The 16,980-nt window shown below is 44.1% G+C and overlaps 1 protein-coding gene across 33 annotated transcripts in view; it reads left to right on the top strand.

Moving 5' to 3' along the window:
* The window catches only part of LOC115575189 (voltage-dependent P/Q-type calcium channel subunit alpha-1A-like), an 87,347-nt gene that overhangs the window by 25,607 nt on the left and 44,760 nt on the right, over positions 1 to 16,980 (top strand). For all 33 annotated transcript variants that reach the window (XM_030407050.1, XM_030407047.1, XM_030407049.1 and 30 more), the window contains exons 4-18: positions 4,363 to 4,454; positions 5,620 to 5,772; positions 6,011 to 6,198; positions 8,910 to 9,013; positions 9,221 to 9,336; positions 10,049 to 10,093; positions 10,226 to 10,309; positions 11,623 to 11,829; positions 12,789 to 12,901; positions 13,095 to 13,207; positions 13,313 to 13,444; positions 13,657 to 13,729; positions 13,995 to 14,112; positions 14,609 to 14,676; positions 14,795 to 14,901. In XM_030407050.1, the coding sequence (XP_030262910.1) occupies positions 4,363 to 4,454; positions 5,620 to 5,772; positions 6,011 to 6,198; positions 8,910 to 9,013; positions 9,221 to 9,336; positions 10,049 to 10,093; positions 10,226 to 10,309; positions 11,623 to 11,829; positions 12,789 to 12,901; positions 13,095 to 13,207; positions 13,313 to 13,444; positions 13,657 to 13,729; positions 13,995 to 14,112; positions 14,609 to 14,676; positions 14,795 to 14,901 (1,713 nt within the window). The remainder of the gene's footprint in view (positions 1 to 4,362; positions 4,455 to 5,619; positions 5,773 to 6,010; positions 6,199 to 8,909; positions 9,014 to 9,220; positions 9,337 to 10,048; positions 10,094 to 10,225; positions 10,310 to 11,622; positions 11,830 to 12,788; positions 12,902 to 13,094; positions 13,208 to 13,312; positions 13,445 to 13,656; positions 13,730 to 13,994; positions 14,113 to 14,608; positions 14,677 to 14,794; positions 14,902 to 16,980) is intronic.

Raw genomic sequence — 16,980 nt, 5'->3', positions numbered from 1 at the left:
AATGCCTTGATTCCGATGATTGAAAAATGTTTTAAGTATCAGCCAAATACTAAGTCCTAAAAAAAGAAAAAAGAAAAGCAAAGGGATCCAAAGAGCAAAACTGGAAAACAGGAAAGAGGAAATGGACGGAGAAAATGATGATGTGCCGCAGCATTAATCAAAGAATGTTTTTTCAAGTAAACAGTATATTTGTTTCAAGATGTAAACACGAGTCCCTGAACACGCCCTTCGGTCTCCGTCTCCCCATCTCTCCGTCGAGCAGCTGTGCTGTTACCTTTCGCAATAAAGCCGGAAGCTGCAGCGGGATGTACAGACGCTCTGCTGCAGCACTTTCAACACACATACTGTATATTCCCATGATACATTATGTACACTGACTGAAGTCAATGCATTTAACGCTCTCACACACACACGCGCACGCACACACTGCACGCTCATTCTTTGTTGTGCTCTCTATGAATGGGGGTTGTGTTTTTTAGCAGTGCGGCTCTTTGAAGATGAAAGGCTACTTGGTCTTTCTACCCACCTCTGGCCGAAACCTTTGCAAACGCACTGACAAATGTGCATGCTCGCACACACACACACACACACACACACACACACACACACACACACACACACACACACACACACACAGCCATGCATTTCCACTTCAAACATTCCTTTCCATTTCCTGCTCGATCCTGGTGCACTTTCTTGCGCAACACATACAAAGACGGACGACACAAATGGCACTTAACGTGTCTGAATAGATTAGCTGTTCACTCCACAACCTCGTTGGATGTCGGAGGATTTGTGTGCACTCTTGTTCCTGTGCCCAAGTGTGTGCGTTGACCTATCTCTTGGAGTAAATTGCCTGAGTGATTTGGCCCTGGGAATAAGCTAGTTGTTTTTTTGTTTTTTTATGTCCGCTATTGATTATTAGTCCAATTACCCTTAGTTTACAGCCATTTCTTGGCTGGCATATTCGCTCCGTTCCCCCTCCTCGTTGAGGTTCCTTTGATTAGATATGAATAGCACGAGGAAGTGAAGGAAGGAAGGAAGGAAGGAAGCCTTTCAGTGACCTTGTAATCTGCTGAGATTGAAATTTGCTAAATCTATTACAGTAAGAGGAATAACTTATCTCTACCTAAAAAATGATCTCCTCTCCTCTCCTTTGTCATTTCAGAAGGATTGTCGAGCTCTCTTGAAATAGCATGTCTCCCAGTTTAGAATGTTTTTTTTGAGGATAATGTGAAAAATGATTACAACTCTCAGATAATTAAATACTGTGTGGGACAGTCTGGAGGTACTACCTTCAGTTCCGTCCTCGCCTTGAATCCTGCTGTGTGGACTTTTCATGCGAAGCAACGTGTGTCTTCACCTTACATGGTGTTGCGTGGAATGTCACATGAAGGGATAATGGGATGTTAATAATCTCATTTACACCTTTGCTGGGTATGATATAATTATGCAGATAAATGAAATGAGAAAGAATTGAATCACGGTAATAGAGGAAAGCGAGGAGACGAGGGGAGATAAGTTGGGAGTTTGGGGAGGAGACGAAGCGATTTGGTCAGTGATGTGGACAGAGATAATTAGCCAGTTTTAGCTGAAGTCAGCAGGCGGATGGTGGTGGATGTGTGTGTGTGTGTGTCTGTGGGGGGGGGGGGGGGGGGGGGTTGTTTGTATAATGTGTTGGTGTCCCATGGGAAGGGGTCAATAGGGAGATTGTGTAACAGCGATGTTGCTCGATCATTTGTGTTCATACAGCGCGGGCTGTATGTGTTCACCTGTGTGTGCGTATTCAGATGGAGTGAATAAGATGTGCTGTAGGCAGCGTCTCTGTCCCTGACAATGTTTTCCATTGGTTATTCCCAATGACCTACTTTCCAGTGTGCATACGTGAATAAAATTATTCCCTCTCAATACGTTTGATCTCCACCCAGCGCCCATTCGCCGAGCAGATGTTTGTGTCCGTGTGTGTGTGTGCGTGAGCGTGTGTGCTTTTGTCACCCGTGTGTCCCTTTTGTGTGTTTTGTGTGTACATTTACATTAAAGAGAGACGCGAGGAGGAAGAAAGAAAGAAAGAAAAAAAACAATCAATCAGGCTCCTCCCTTGGCCCTGTTGCCAAGGTGATACCGAGATTTTATCAATGAGCCAAGGTCCCTGTTGCCATGGAAACACTTATGAATGAGAGAGGGCCCGGTAACCGTGGAGATGGTGTGAATGAGGAACTGCCTCATCGGCCCGACACCGTTCGTGACGGCAGATGCTGTTCAGAAAGTGAAATGTCATCACGTTACCATCATCATCGTTGACAGCGTCGTCTATGTTATCATCATCATCATCTTCATCGTCAGTGTTAGCCCTGTATTAATAGTCATGTCACAGAAATAGATTACACTGAATAATGTGCAACAGCAGCCAAAGGACGCACACCAGAGACGCAGCACAGGCTCATGTGTATATGAAAACACTTGTGTTTGTGTCTGTTCATGTCTATACACAGTGCCACACCTGCTCTGTACAGGTAGAAATGGGGTTATTTCTTTTAGCCACCTATCAGTAGCATAACCTGCTGCTTAATATCATTCTTTAAGCTTTACTGTATGTCCCGACAATTTGAATATGATAATCAAAAGGCTGTGGTCGCATAATTGGAACACAGATTGCCAACTATTTCGATTAATCCTTTAAATCTTTCTTGTAGCTGAACTTGTCAAACATTCAGACTCCAGCTTCATAAAAAGGAGGGATTTTCTCCTTTTTTTGCCATATATGAAGGGAAAATGAATGAGTCTTTGGGTTTTGGACTGTCAGTTGGAAGAAAACAAAACAAGTAAGTTTGAGCTCTGGGATATCGGGGTGAGCGTTTTTAACAATCCCTGCATCAAGCTATTACATACGCTTAGTTTGGCTATCTAATTTACCTGCTTGGCCACAGACTATAGAAAAGGAGAGCTTTGGTTTACCCAAAACCAGCAGCGGACGTCCCACCGGGCGGGTAGTTTTTGGGTTAATCCGAACTAGCACAGCAGAAACGTCAAGTCGACCACCGTGTTCAACTATTTATCTTATGGTGAGATTGACCACCTGGAAGTGACTGTTGTCGCGACGTCATGGTTATTGGGTCTTTATCACTTTCGGTGATACATCTGAATCTCTTCTTTTCTTTTCACGAGTCAGAAATTGGATTCAGTGAGTTGCTCAAGGGCACTTCTGCCATTATGTTTCAGCCAAACACACAGCTGGAGTACAGTGCTGCCTCGTGACCAAATCCAGAAACCTATCGGTTACAAGTCAGCCTCTGATGAGGCATTTGATATCACGCAATGTCATTACAAGGACCCCGGGCTACACTCGTGATGGTGGACCTACCACTGGGGGGGCTTCCTGGGAATGCAATACAGTGTTCACAGCCACAGCTGAGCATACCTTCACCCATAGATCCTGAGGTCGGTGTTCCTTTTCCCTTCCTGTCAATTTTGAGGGTTTTTCCAAGCAAAGCAGGCTGACTTCAAACCTGTGATTAAGGCTCTGCTGTGTCACCGGGCCTCTGAGTGGAACGGAGGAAAGTGGAAATGTGTCAGAGAGACCAAAAAAAGAGAGAGTGAGGGGGGGAAGAGAGATAGCAGGAGGATGATTCATAGTGTGCGTCAGACGAAGGGACTGACTGGAAGTCTGGCAGCGCAAGGGAACATCTTAACCCTCTCATGCACGCACACACAAACACACACATGCTGTTTACATGTCTCTATTTAGATGATGAGTGGCGATGCAGGTGCTGTAACAGACACCAGAGACACATTCGCTCTGCAGTCTGGCGATTTTCTTTCTTTTTTTTTTTTTACGACCCAAAACATTTCAAACTGAGAGTAAAAATAGGCGGAAATAAAGCAGAAAATACGCAAGTCAGCATCTCTGATTCTTGCCATCTGCCAGCGCTCGCTCCCTCTAACCTCCTCTCTCGTCTGCCCTCCCTCCTCGTCCTCCCTTCTTCCCTCTCCTCCCCATCACTCCGTCTCTCCGTTTTGTTTTTTTTGTTTTGTTTTTGTTTTTTTATTTTATGGTCCCTCTGCCATCCCAATACAAAACACTCTCCCTCCAGCCCATCCCTTTTTCTCGTCTCGATACACCCCTCCGTCCGACTGCACTTGTCAGTCTCTATTGATCAGACCGGCTTTTTACAGGATTTACATACAGTGCTCACCTAGTTGCTTGTAACGACCTGGCATGGGTTTGTGTTGAAGTGTGTGTGTGTGTGTTTTTGCGAGAGAAAAGAGGAAAACAGGGAGAGGCTGACTGACAGTGACAAGCTTGACCTGCTTAAATATTGATTGCCTGTGCACACTTCTGTGGATTTGTCTCATTCCCTTTAGGATCCTGTCCACTGTGGGTTCAGATTTCGACTTGCGAACCCTCAGGGCTGTCAGAGTACTGAGGCCCCTCAAACTGGTGTCCGGCATTCCCAGTAAGTCAAATACTCTTCATGTGAACTAACGCCGACGACTTCCTTCATCCCACGCGTCTTCTTTGTTCATTGAGAAAAGTGTTGTTTTTTTTTCAAAAGAGTATTCAATTTTATCGGAGTATGAAAATAGCATTTTTGTGTCAAGGTTTTTATGCAGCTTTTGTGTTGTTCTGCATAATGCACCCAAAGTGTTCCAACAAAAGTGGTTCTCCTGTGCACTCTCTGCTCCCTTTTCTTTTCTTTCTTTCTTTTTCTTTTTTTTAAATGTTATAGTGGCAGTAGTGTTCCAACACCACTGCAGAGTTATTAATAGCTCAGAAGCCACTACAGGACTGAACAGGCAAACCAAGGCTTACTCATCATAAAAAGTCACTAAGCTTCCAGTAAAGTGTGCATTCCAGTGTGTGATATACATTTGAAAAGTGTGATTGTTTTCCACAGAACAGTTTTTTCAGATTAACTTCAAACTAACAAAAACATGTTGCCAACCTTAGCAAAGGTTGACGGAAGCGCAGAGAATCGAACAAAGTTTTCACTCTCGTTGAGTCGTTTTTTTTCTCCTTTTTCAAAAAAAGCGTTAACGCGCTTAATGTGAGATCGAAAACACCTTTAATGAATAAGTTTAAACATTTAACTTACGTGACTGATCAGCTGTTTCCACTCCAACTGAGGCTTCTCCTGTGCCGAAGAGACACCTATGTCACGTTAATAAAGAACACACAGAAATGTCATTGTGTCCCCCACAATGTCTTTTCGCCAGCTAACCCAACCGGCATTATTCTGCCCGACTGGAAAATTGGCGCCACCTTCTGCTTGTCCTGACGAACCAACCTCCAAAGATCGCATGTGGATGGAAACACTGCATTTCCTTTTGCCTATTTTCTCGAAATTCACTCAAAACGCGAGAAACATTTGGGAGGAAACTTGACTGATTTTTTGCGATCACAGGTTCAAACCCCTTTTTTTCAGCATGCTGCCATGTGGACCAGCTGACAGGCAGCTCCTCCAGTGGGTGCAGCAAAAAGGTTGATGGTGTAATCTGAGGGTTCCGGCTGTACCTGCAAACTGCTGAATGAGATTGTTGGGAAAATGCATTGAAATCAAAATTGCTGACAGATCGCAATAACTGTACAAATCGTAACACTGTGCACACTGTGTCCTCCAGGCTTACAGGTGGTGCTCAAATCCATCATGAAGGCCATGATCCCTCTGCTGCAAATTGGCCTGCTTCTGTTCTTCGCCATCCTCATGTTCGCCATCATTGGCCTGGAGTTCTACATGGGCAAATTCCACACGACCTGCTTTGACAATCACACAGGTAGGCGAATGCGCATGTGGACGTGTAAGATCGCACACATGTGTCTGCCAAAAGTGCTGCTTTTCCACAGCGAAGCCTGGGCCAACATTAGCAATGCAATTAAAATTCACCAAAGTAACAATTTAGTTGTTTTGGTTGTTTGCAGTACTTATAATGAAAAAGCCAATGATAGTACTTCTCACAAAACATCTTTGCCTTAGCTTTTGTTTCCAAACACCTCGCCGCTTTCCATTTTCAGGTGAGATGCGGGAAGAGATTCCATGTGGGACGGAGCCTCCGTCACGGCTGTGTCCAGATGGCACCATGTGTCGACCGTACTGGCTGGGACCAAACTATGGCATCACCCAGTTCGACAACATCCTGTTTGCTATTCTCACCGTCTTCCAGTGTATCACCATGGAGGGCTGGACTGAACTGCTCTACTGGGTATGTACTGCCGAACAGTGTGTGGAGCATAACTTACGCACTCAGTGACCGCCTTATGAAACGAGGCATGTGTACAGGTAAAGCTTCGCATGTGGTAAAGTTGGAACGAAGAAACAATGAAGCGAGGCTGTAAGCAGCGGGGGTGACCACTGTCTGCTATTCTCAAACGCAAAACAGACCCATTTTTTTAATCCCCCCCCCCCTGTATACGGACAGCTTGTTGAGTCCGTATAGAAAAGTAGGCATTTCACTTAGTGATCGAACAGAAAAGATGCAGGTTATGAACTGACTCAAGTCGCTGTGATGAGGTGAAACAGATGTTGGTGAGGGGACAGACTTCGGCTCAGCACCGGCGCACTCCATCGAGCGAATGGCCACCCTTTTTACTCTTGTATTATATCGGTTTCTACCGAAACACTTGTGTTACTTCCAAGTGCTCCACTTTTTAATACATTTGGAATTAAATAAAGAGACAGCAGATGTTGGACACAGATTGTTGAGCAACAGCTACCACTGGGGTACGGCAACACCACTTGGGCAAACCACTCGCAGTACTGCTGAGGTGAGTTAAGTTATGATTATGATTAAATTTGCTATTGATTATTTCAGATGGTGGTGTGTGATTGCCTGTCGTAGCATAATAATATATATATATATAGTAATTACTGTCATGCATTACAAGAACCAGTTCCTGCAGGCCTCTCTGCTGGGAGGTTTAGCCGAGAATAGAAGGGATCATTCGAGTGAAGACGCTGATAACCCAGAATGTAAAACCCATCAGACCTTGTTATGGATGGGATGCACCGGCAGACAAACACCTCAGCAAATTAATTAGATTCAAAGTGGAAATGATACAGTAGCAGATTGTTTGCCTTGTGGACCCGCTTTTGAGGGACATTATGTAGTATTTACATCACTGTCGCCATTGGTGGTCATTTCACGTTGCTAATGCTGTCACACGATGTCTGATGAATGTCCGAGGCTGCACAGCAGAACCACCTCGGATGATTTTCTCACATAAGATACTAAAACTCAAGTGTGAAAACATTTGCCACTTCTTTCACCTGTGCACACTGTGCGTCTGCGGGTCTTGAACAGTGTCATTACTCATGACCAAGACTCAATAGTTCCCCACTGTCAGTGGCAACGGTTGCTAGGAGACCAGAGGTAGATGAGGGTCTTTGAGTGTTACTGTAGTCGTCTCTTTCCCCATCTCCCCTCCCTCTCCGTCCGTCTCATTTCTCTCATTTCCTCTCTGTATCTCTCCTTCTTTTTTTGTCTCTCCTCCTCATCTTGATATCCTTCTCTCCTTCCTCCCTTTCCCCTCTCGTCTCTCTCCCTGTGTCCCTCCTTCCCGGTGCTGCTCTATATTTAAAAGGGCCTGTTCAGCCCAAGTTATTCTTGCAGCTGCCGGGGAGGGGAGCGATAAAAGTTTAATGGTAGAAAAAAGGGTCTGCGGTACATCGGGTACACGGCGGCAGTACCAGCTTACATGCAGGAAGGAGGAAAGATGGAGGAAGGAGGAGACGGGGTGGGACGTTAGACAGGGAGGCCGTATGGAAGAGAGCGCCAAGAAGAGGGGGTCCGGAGGTGGGAAAGGGGGGAAAATGAAGAATTAGCATCGAGGCCGATGTGTTACAGTGAGGAGGAATGGAAAGATTGCACAGAAAAAGGGAAGGAGGAGGGGAGGTAGAACTGATGGAAAGAATGAGCCAATGAGGAAAACATCAAAAGGAATTAAAAAAAGGACAGGTAACGCAGGAGAAAGGGTCTCAGAGACAGATGCAAAGGGAGAGGGAGAACAATGAGAAAATGGACGGCGAGTCTGGACAGCAGGATGGTAGAGACGGAGAGGGAGAGACCAACGCATTTGTAATACATTATTTACTCTGCACTGAGCAGCTAAATAGAGTGGCAGATATGCATTTACTTATTGAGATGACTTAAAGCAAAATCGTGTCAGCCCGGCTGTTGTTTATATTTCCGGGCTGCAGCGGACAGCACTTCAGCGTGTACTGGCCTCCTTTTCTCTAATGGCCACATCGGCTGGACATTTAATGATGAGCTTAAAGACACATTTTGTCAAACGTGTCGCTCCCTCCAGATGTTTATTTCACTTACTTGACAGGCTTTCGAGAGCGAGCATTTAAGACGCATGCGATATGGAGACAGACAGATTAGGATATACGACCAACGACTGCTTTCATCACCGATTGAATGATTATTTTTTTTAGCTTAATCGATTAATCGCTTAGTCTATGAAATGCCGAATGGTTGCAAAAAATGCTCATCACAGTTTCCCAGAGCCCAAATAAAAGTGACGTCTTCAAATCACCCCTTCTGTCCAGCTAACAGTCCAAAACCCAAAGACACTTCAGTCATTACATAAATGACAAAGAAAAGCAGCAGATCCTCACAGTTAAGAAGCTGGAGCCAGCAAATATTTGACATTTTCCCTTGAAATATGACTGAAAGGATGAATCATTTAAAAAGATAACTAGCAACGCGCCGCAACTTTCGGCGCAGATGGACCAGAGCACACGCCGTCGAAGCCGATTCACGCAGCCGCACAGTCGCCCCGCTACATAGGAATGTCCCAGCCATTATGAGTCGTGGCTAATCTGCTAACGTCATGCTTCTGTTCTATCAAATTCAGAGCCGAAGATTGATTACCCTGTCTGATGTCTCTGTGTGTGTGTATGTGTTCCCAGAGCAACGATGCCTCAGGGAGTGCATGGAACTGGATGTACTTCATCCCCCTCATCATCATCGGCTCCTTCTTCATGCTCAACCTGGTGCTGGGTGTGTTGTCAGGGTAAGTGTGTGTGTGTGCTTCTGACAAAGATGGCGTGAAGGTTATTTATTCCAATTTTCTTTTTGTGTTTTCCATCTCTTAATCTGTAACATATTTGACATTATTATTATTATTATTATTATTATTATTATAATAATAATAATAATAATAATAATAATAATAATAATACTATTTTTGATTTAATGTATTTACCGTGTGTCCCTGCAGGGAGTTTGCCAAAGAGAGAGAGCGCGTGGAGAACCGGAGCGAGTTCCTGAAGCTCAGAAGACAGCAGCAGATCGAGAGAGAGCTCAACGGTTATCTGGAGTGGATCTGCAAAGCTGGTTTGTATAATATATTGTACGTGCGGTTGATGGTTTACACACAAAAGACATGTGAGCGTAAAAGAAATACCATAAAAAAAATGCCCGCAAAATGTAGAATGGTACACATTTGGTTGAGTTAATAGTAAATATTTCAGTGACGATTCAGGGTCCGCTGGAAGCTAATTTACCCGCTGGGGAGGTAACGTTTCGGTGTAATTCTCCTCAGAATGTTGGAAAACATACTTGAATTGTAGCCGGTGCACTTAGACGGCCTTGATTTACACCGCTGCGATTGAAGACGCTCGTTTGATGCTCGGACAGAGAGGACCTCGGCTCTCTTTCTCCCTCCTGTCCTCTGTTTCTGACCCCCGTTGGCTGAGGGGCAGGAAAGATGTGGAGAAGATAAGAGGAATGGAGGGGTTGGGTGTTGGGTGTTGGATGTTGGATGTTGGAAGGAGCGGATACAGGGGCAGATAGAAAAGGACGGACCTTTGATCTTCCTTGAAAAGATGATCTACATAAAAACAAGGAGGCTTTAAAAGACAAAAGGAGGGAGGACTGAGTAAAGAGCACAGGTGCAGGCCAAAGACTCTGTTTTCCAGTTTTAATTAAAACGAGATGACAATTGATGGTAATAATGAGATTGATAGATGATGTGGAAGTCATCAAGAGTGAATTTAATGCAGGCTGTGTTCTCCATTAACATTTCTGTTCGTCTTGTGTTTTTCAGAGGAGGTCATCTTGGCCGATGATGAAAATGAAAACGATTACGATGGTACGAACTTGCCGTTCTCTTTGTGCTGTGTTTGTGCACGCGTGGATATGACTTGAAAAAAGTCATACTAGCACATTCAAGCATGTCAGTGTTGTCGTATTAGACATCAAAGACTTTTTTTTTTGATTACAGGCTCCCGTAGGAGAGCCACAAAGAACCATAAGAGCAAAGCCGAGCTTCTAAACCCAGAGGAAGGCGAGGGGGATCTGGCAGTAGGTGAGATACGCACTCTCTCTTTCTCTACACACACACACACACACACACACACACACACACAAAGGTAAACCACAGGAACATACAGATGCTATCTTATCTTGCATATCAGCATTACCTGACCCTGCTCTCCTTCCCCTCCCCCGTCCTCTGCTGCTCTACACTCTTCTCCTCATGTTACTTCTTTCCCCTGCCCCCTCCCCACCGTTCTTCTATCGAAGACTTCTCGTGCAGGGCGGTTCTCCCTGTTTTTCTCATAAGATATATTAAAAAAAAAAAGATTAATTAAAGGAAAGATCTCCCATGTAGTTACATTATTATTGTTATTTAACTCATCTAAGTGGGACAGCACAATCTGCTCAGAAGAGCACAGATTATATGCTACTAAAACTCGAATCATCCAGTTGTCCTTTTGCCTGTACTGCCAGAAAACGCTTGTTTAACTTAAAGGAATATGTTAACAAGCCAGACGTTACAACTGGATTTCAGTGCCCTTGCTGGTCTTGACAGATATGTAAAGTTTGGGTAAATGAATTGCTTCATGTGACACATATATATCTCTTTTAACTGATCTGTGGGGTATAATTATAAAATAAATAAATAAATAAATTACAGTATAGTAAATTAGAGTAAGAAAGAGTTAGGTGGAAATGACATCGTACTCCAATTCAATAGGTTTTATTCCATGAGAAGACATGGAAACACTGGGACCTATATCATCCACTGTATTTGTCATCTGTGTGCAGGGGGTGGAAAAAATACTCAGATCTTCCTAAGAGCAATGGAAAATAAGACTTCAAAATATACTTACAGTAACAAAAGTGAATGTACTCGGTATGCAGAATGCCGGATTCCACACCCGTGTATGTGTATTATATTAATGGATCATGATAATTGATGCATTAATCTGGTAGAAGTAAAGTGGTAGAAGTGGCGATCAATGCATTTTATCTTAATTTCGAAGATGATGTCATAATCTTTTGGTTTATTATGTTGGGTTTTATTTTTTGTGTGCCAAATCTTTGCAGTAACTTGTACCTGCAGTTATCTAATAATTACCTCAGCATTGCGCTCGATTGGAGTACCTGGGTAAATGCACTTCCACCACTTTTGCATATTTCAAGCAGGGCATTTTGACGTGACCAATCCTGTCATGTTTTGTGCCTCTCGTGGTATTTAAGTAACAAATAAACCCAGCAGATACCTTTTGCACAATATTTTTTACACGACGATCCTAATTGTTCACAGTGTGCACAACCGCTGTTCACTTCTCTGTGAAGCTAATGATATACAATGTCGCTTGCTTATCCCTCCAGGGTCACCATTTGCCCGTGCCAGCTTGAAGAGCTCCAAGCTCGAAGGATCGACTTTCAAGCGCCGGGAGCGCCGGCTGCGCTTCTTAATCCGACACGTTGTTAAGTCCCAGGCCTTCTACTGGACCGTACTGTGTCTGGTGGGCCTCAACACAATGTGTGTGGCGGTAGTGCACTACGACCAGCCGGAGCCGCTCTCTGATTTCCTGAGTGAGTAGGAGGGACGGGGATGCATGCATGCTTAGTGCGAGCGTGCACAGATTATCTCGCCGCAAATGCGCAAATACCCTCAGCACAGATTACTGGAAGGGTGTGGGTGAGCTAAATTTCTTGAGTAAACGTTACTGAATCCAGGAAAGAGCTGACCCTAACAGTTAACACGAGCGCATCCACATGTAACAACGTCCTTTGACTTGCACAGATTCTCGTCTCTCTTTTTTTTTACAGACGTAGCTGGGAGAAGTGTTAGGTTTTACACAAAAGGACCCAAATGCAAGACAAAGAGGCAGGCAGGATTAAAAACAAAAGGAGACCTTTATTAACAAAGCTGCAATCAAAAAAGAGAATCCAAGAAAAAAAACTAAAGAGTAGACGCGCTATCTGACAGCTCTTAGCAAACGGCCTGGATAAGTGATTATCTTCCCCTCCTCCATTACTGTTTATGAATGTCATCAACGCGTTAAAGTTATGATGTCAGTGTGATGTCAACGCCTTAAAGGCTTCCGCGACACAGCGTCACACGGGATCTTTGTTGGGTTCATATTTGCAACTCGCGGAACAGGAAGATACACAGGGACCAATGAACAAATGAAACGCAGGCAAACGGGTAAAAGCGGTAAAAAAAAGGAAAAGACAGGAAGTGACAAGCAAAACACAACACATAAGGAGATAGCCTTTCAAAATAAAACAGGAAATACAACTAATCTAAATACCTACGACCAGAAAATGAAATGAAACGAGAAGAGCAGTTTCCGGATTGGGTCGATGTTTTATTAAAAAAATAAGAATTGTGATTCATCTAAAACAATTTGCTCTATTAAAAGACAAAACAGCTGCCTGTTCTTACAGACGTGGATGGATGGATAGCTGGGAGTGTAGTTTACAGACACGGCTTGAAGGACGCGGGAATCAATTGTCTCCTCTCCCCGTGTCCTCTCCCCTCCGTGTAGATTTTGCCGAATTCATCTTCCTGGGGATATTCTTGACGGAAATGATGGTAAAGATGTACGGCCTGGGCAAGCAGGCCTACCTCAACTCCTCCTTCAACTGCTTCGACTGCATTGTGAGTCCCACAGCACTGCACAAACACACACACACACACACACACACACAGAAGCAGGTGCAAACTCTCACTTCACACCTATTAGACCTTGCAGGCATACACAAACCAAAAAAAGCGTTCATGTTGTTGCTGATGCGTGCACATTGCCCGTTACTCATGGTGATGAACAACCACCTGCTTGTGTCTGCACCAGGTGATATGTGGCAGCATATTTGAAGTTCTGTGGTCCATCATCCAGCCGGGCACATCGTTTGGCATCAGCGTGCTGCGAGCTCTCAGGTTATTGAGGATCTTCAAAGTCACCAAGTGAGTCTGCTGTGTTATAGTATTATTATCACTCCTCATATTCGTATCATAATATGACACACACTCAATTAAACACGTTCTTTTGTTCCGTCCGTTTCTCGTCAGGTACTGGGCATCCCTGCGCAACCTCGTCGTGTCTCTACTCAACTCCATGAAGTCCATCATCAGCTTGCTCTTCCTGCTCTTCCTCTTCATAGTTGTCTTCGCCCTGCTGGGCATGCAGCTCTTCGGAGGACAGTCAGTGCTGGTTTTCCTTTACCTCGGCCTTCCCCTCTCTTTTCTAATAAACCTCATTTGACTGTCTGTTAAGAGACTGGCTTCTTTTCATTCCCAGATTGGCTAATTCCTCTTTTTTTTTTTTTTTTCTTTTGAAAGAGATACCGGTGTTTTTTGCCCTCACACTCCTCTCCCCCGTCTCTCTCTCCCATTTGACTCTTTTCCCCTGCTAGGTTTAATTTTGAAAATGGCACTCCTCCGACCAACTTCGATACCTTCCCCGCAGCAATAATGACAGTGTTCCAGGTGAGGAGAGGAGATGATGTGAAGGGGGAGGGAGGGAGGGAGGGAGGGAGGCAGAGTGGTGGGACTGGATTAGGACTAAAGGGACTAAAGGACTAAAGAGGATTTGCGCAAGGGGAAGTGATAAAACATGTAGAACTCTACTTTTGAATTCCTAAATGTCATTAGTAAAAAAAAAAAAAAAAAGAAGCATTAATTCAACAAATGGCTGCATGTGTTTGGAGGGAACGAGGGTCTCGTTTCGACTAATTCTGTGTCGGTGTGCCAGATCCTGACCGGTGAGGACTGGAACATGGTGATGTACGATGGCATCAAATCTCAGGGCGGAGTCAACAAGGGCATGGCCTTCTCTGTCTTCTTCATTGTGCTCACGCTTTTTGGCAACTGTATCCTTTAATCGAGGGAAAGAGAAGATGCACGCAGAAGGCGAACGACATACAGTGAAATTCGAGAGATTCACAGTTGCGGAGACCCCTTTAACACTCAGACTTATGAAATGAAGAACATTTGCATATTCAAGTAATTTTTAATGAGGGAGAAGGGGTAGGTGCCATTTTAAGCCATTTGAATGTGGTAGTTGTTCTTTTTTCTCCCTGTCAGACACACATCAGAGAATTGTATCTACACCTTAAGACAAGGAAACATAGCAATGCACATGCACATATACATACACAGATTGATTGGTTCAACCATAAACTGGTATTTGTAGCATGGCTATTAACACAAGAATGGCATTTCTGATATTTCCTTCTTGTGTCATCTGTCCAACACGTTTTACCAAATGATGTAGGCAATTTTTTGTTCCATCGCTCCCTGTGCGTGCTCCATACATGTGTACCAACAAACTCCCACATGCTGGATTTCCTCTGACTCCGGGTTCAGACACACTGCTGAACGTGTTCTTGGCCATCGCCGTGGACAATTTGGCCAACGCGCAGGAACTGACCAAGGTACGCCGCAGTCCAGTCCGACATCGAAGTCTCAGCATCTCCATTCCTCCGCTCGATGGATTCCTTCCTTCCCACCTCATTCAATCGCTTTGCTCTCTGATTTCCTTCCTCTCCACAGGATGAGCAGGAGGAAGAGGAGGCTGCCAGTCAGAAGATTGCCCTGCAGAAAGCCAAGGAGGTGGCTGAAGTCAGCCCACTGTCCGCTGCCAACCTCTCCATCGCAGCGTGAGTTCCTGTCTCCATTACCGTCGCGCTCTCGGGTTTTTTGCATCTGTTTTTCACACGTGGCAGGGATTTTTAGGGCGGAACATTCGCACGTATCTTTAAAGAAACGTATTCAGAAGCGAAAGAGCTCAAAGAGTTTTGGGATTGAGGGAAAAGCTGTCAATAACCCTCTATCGCCCGCTTACGTTTGGACCCTCAACACATCACTCATCAGTCTGACAATAGTGATGCAATATCTTTGTTATATTTTGTTTAAAAGAATTATAATGCAAAGTTTATGTACAGTTTCACCACATTTTATCATCACACCGGTGTGAAACAGCCTCAGTATGCTCATCCAGCAACACTGTTTATATTCTCATCAGTACTAAATTTCTTTAAAACATCGCCATGCTTAGAATAAAAGCATCACCCAGTGTTTCAAATTCACAGGTCCACTTGCACAGATTATTTATTTTTTTTAACAGATCAACTGGAACATGAATCCGCTTGCTTCTTTCTTTCACCCTCTCTGTCAGCTTCTATTTCTCCCTCTCTCTTCTTCTTTTTATTTCCCTTTCTCTTTGTCACACTCTTTTGTGCACACTAGAACACACACACACACACACACACACACACACACACACACACACCCACACACACACACCCACACACACACACACACACAGGCCACTGTTGGATTGATCTGGGCCAGCCCTCCTCCGGTCAGGAGAGTCAGAGTCTTTTCTCTGTATACACAGGGGTCTTTCCTTTCACTCCTGGTAAAGTTCACACACTCTCACTCATATAAAGACACACACACTGTGACCACACTGTGGTCTGTCCTAGAAAAGCACAGCAGGGGTGCTCAGGTCTTCTTAGGAAATACCACACACACACCACATGTACACACAGCTCTGACCTTTACTGCTCTGATACATCAGCCTCTGCCCACTGCATATCACACACACACACACACACACACACACACATTGATGCACTGAGCAAACATCCCCGAGAGTTAGAGCTCATCACATGTTCAACCAACATTTCACGAATCACAGTTTCTCGTTACTGTGTGTACTGTACTCCATCGTGCTGTGAACATCTGTGTGTCTGTGTAGCGGTACATTTTGTTTAGAGTCCTCTTCAGGTCTAATGTTTCTTTTTCTATACAATGCACATGTATCTGTGTATCTTCTGTGTGTGTGTGTGGGGGGGGGGGAATGAGAGGGAGAGAGAAAGAGTGTGTTTTGGTTTTGATAGAAAAGCTACACGTGCATAATCCAAATGTCCGATGCCTCTAAATGTCAGATCCTTACAGGGTAGCAAAGAGTCCATAGCACAGTGTCCGATTAGATCTCAGCTATGTAGCTGTTTTTCCTCAACTAAACGGCGTGTTGCAGTCGGGTGGCAGTGTGCATTACCTCCCACTGTATCAGTGTAAAACCAAATCCCCTCAAAGGAAAGACATTGAAATTCCAATGGAGACAGTTTGTCCAAGCAGGGATTTTAAACTTAGGGACATCAGTGGTGCATGAAGAATCTTTTAAGAAGATATTCTACGATAGGTTCAGGAGGGAGGCTGCCGTGAAAGCTATAAAACCCTTGGAAAACAGCTGTAAGGCTGTAGAACACTAACTAGCTCTCTCAGAGTGACAACAAAGTAACAGCACATTACAGGAATACGGTAACGATTCAGTGAAATGTCCCACCATTGTGTTTGCAGTGTTAATGCACCACAGCCGGTGAAGATGGTGTTGAAATGATGCTAAATGCTAAACTGTTAGCATGCTCTATAGCAAATCATAGCACGTTCTCATTATTATTATAATTATTCCTTTTAAATGTAGTATAAGCCTCTGATTTATCACCATCAGCAAAGGCTAACCTTATGAGTACGTCACATTTATCCGTCCATTCTCGTGAACGCGATATCTCAGGAACGCCTCCAGGGATATGTATCAAATAATATAAAAATTATAATAATTTTAATAGCAAATATTTGAATTACAAATGTGTAAAAGGATAAAGTGATGTAGTTATAACATTTGATATCAACCCAGTGTGGTAGTTCAAGTTAGTGTAATATTTTTCAAT

This window comes from Sparus aurata, chromosome 23 (genome assembly GCF_900880675.1).
Source record: "Sparus aurata chromosome 23, fSpaAur1.1, whole genome shotgun sequence".
Taxonomy (NCBI): Eukaryota; Metazoa; Chordata; class Actinopteri; order Spariformes; family Sparidae; genus Sparus; species Sparus aurata.
Note: the sequence above shows the minus strand (reverse complement) of the source record. Positions and strands in the feature narration are given on the sequence as shown.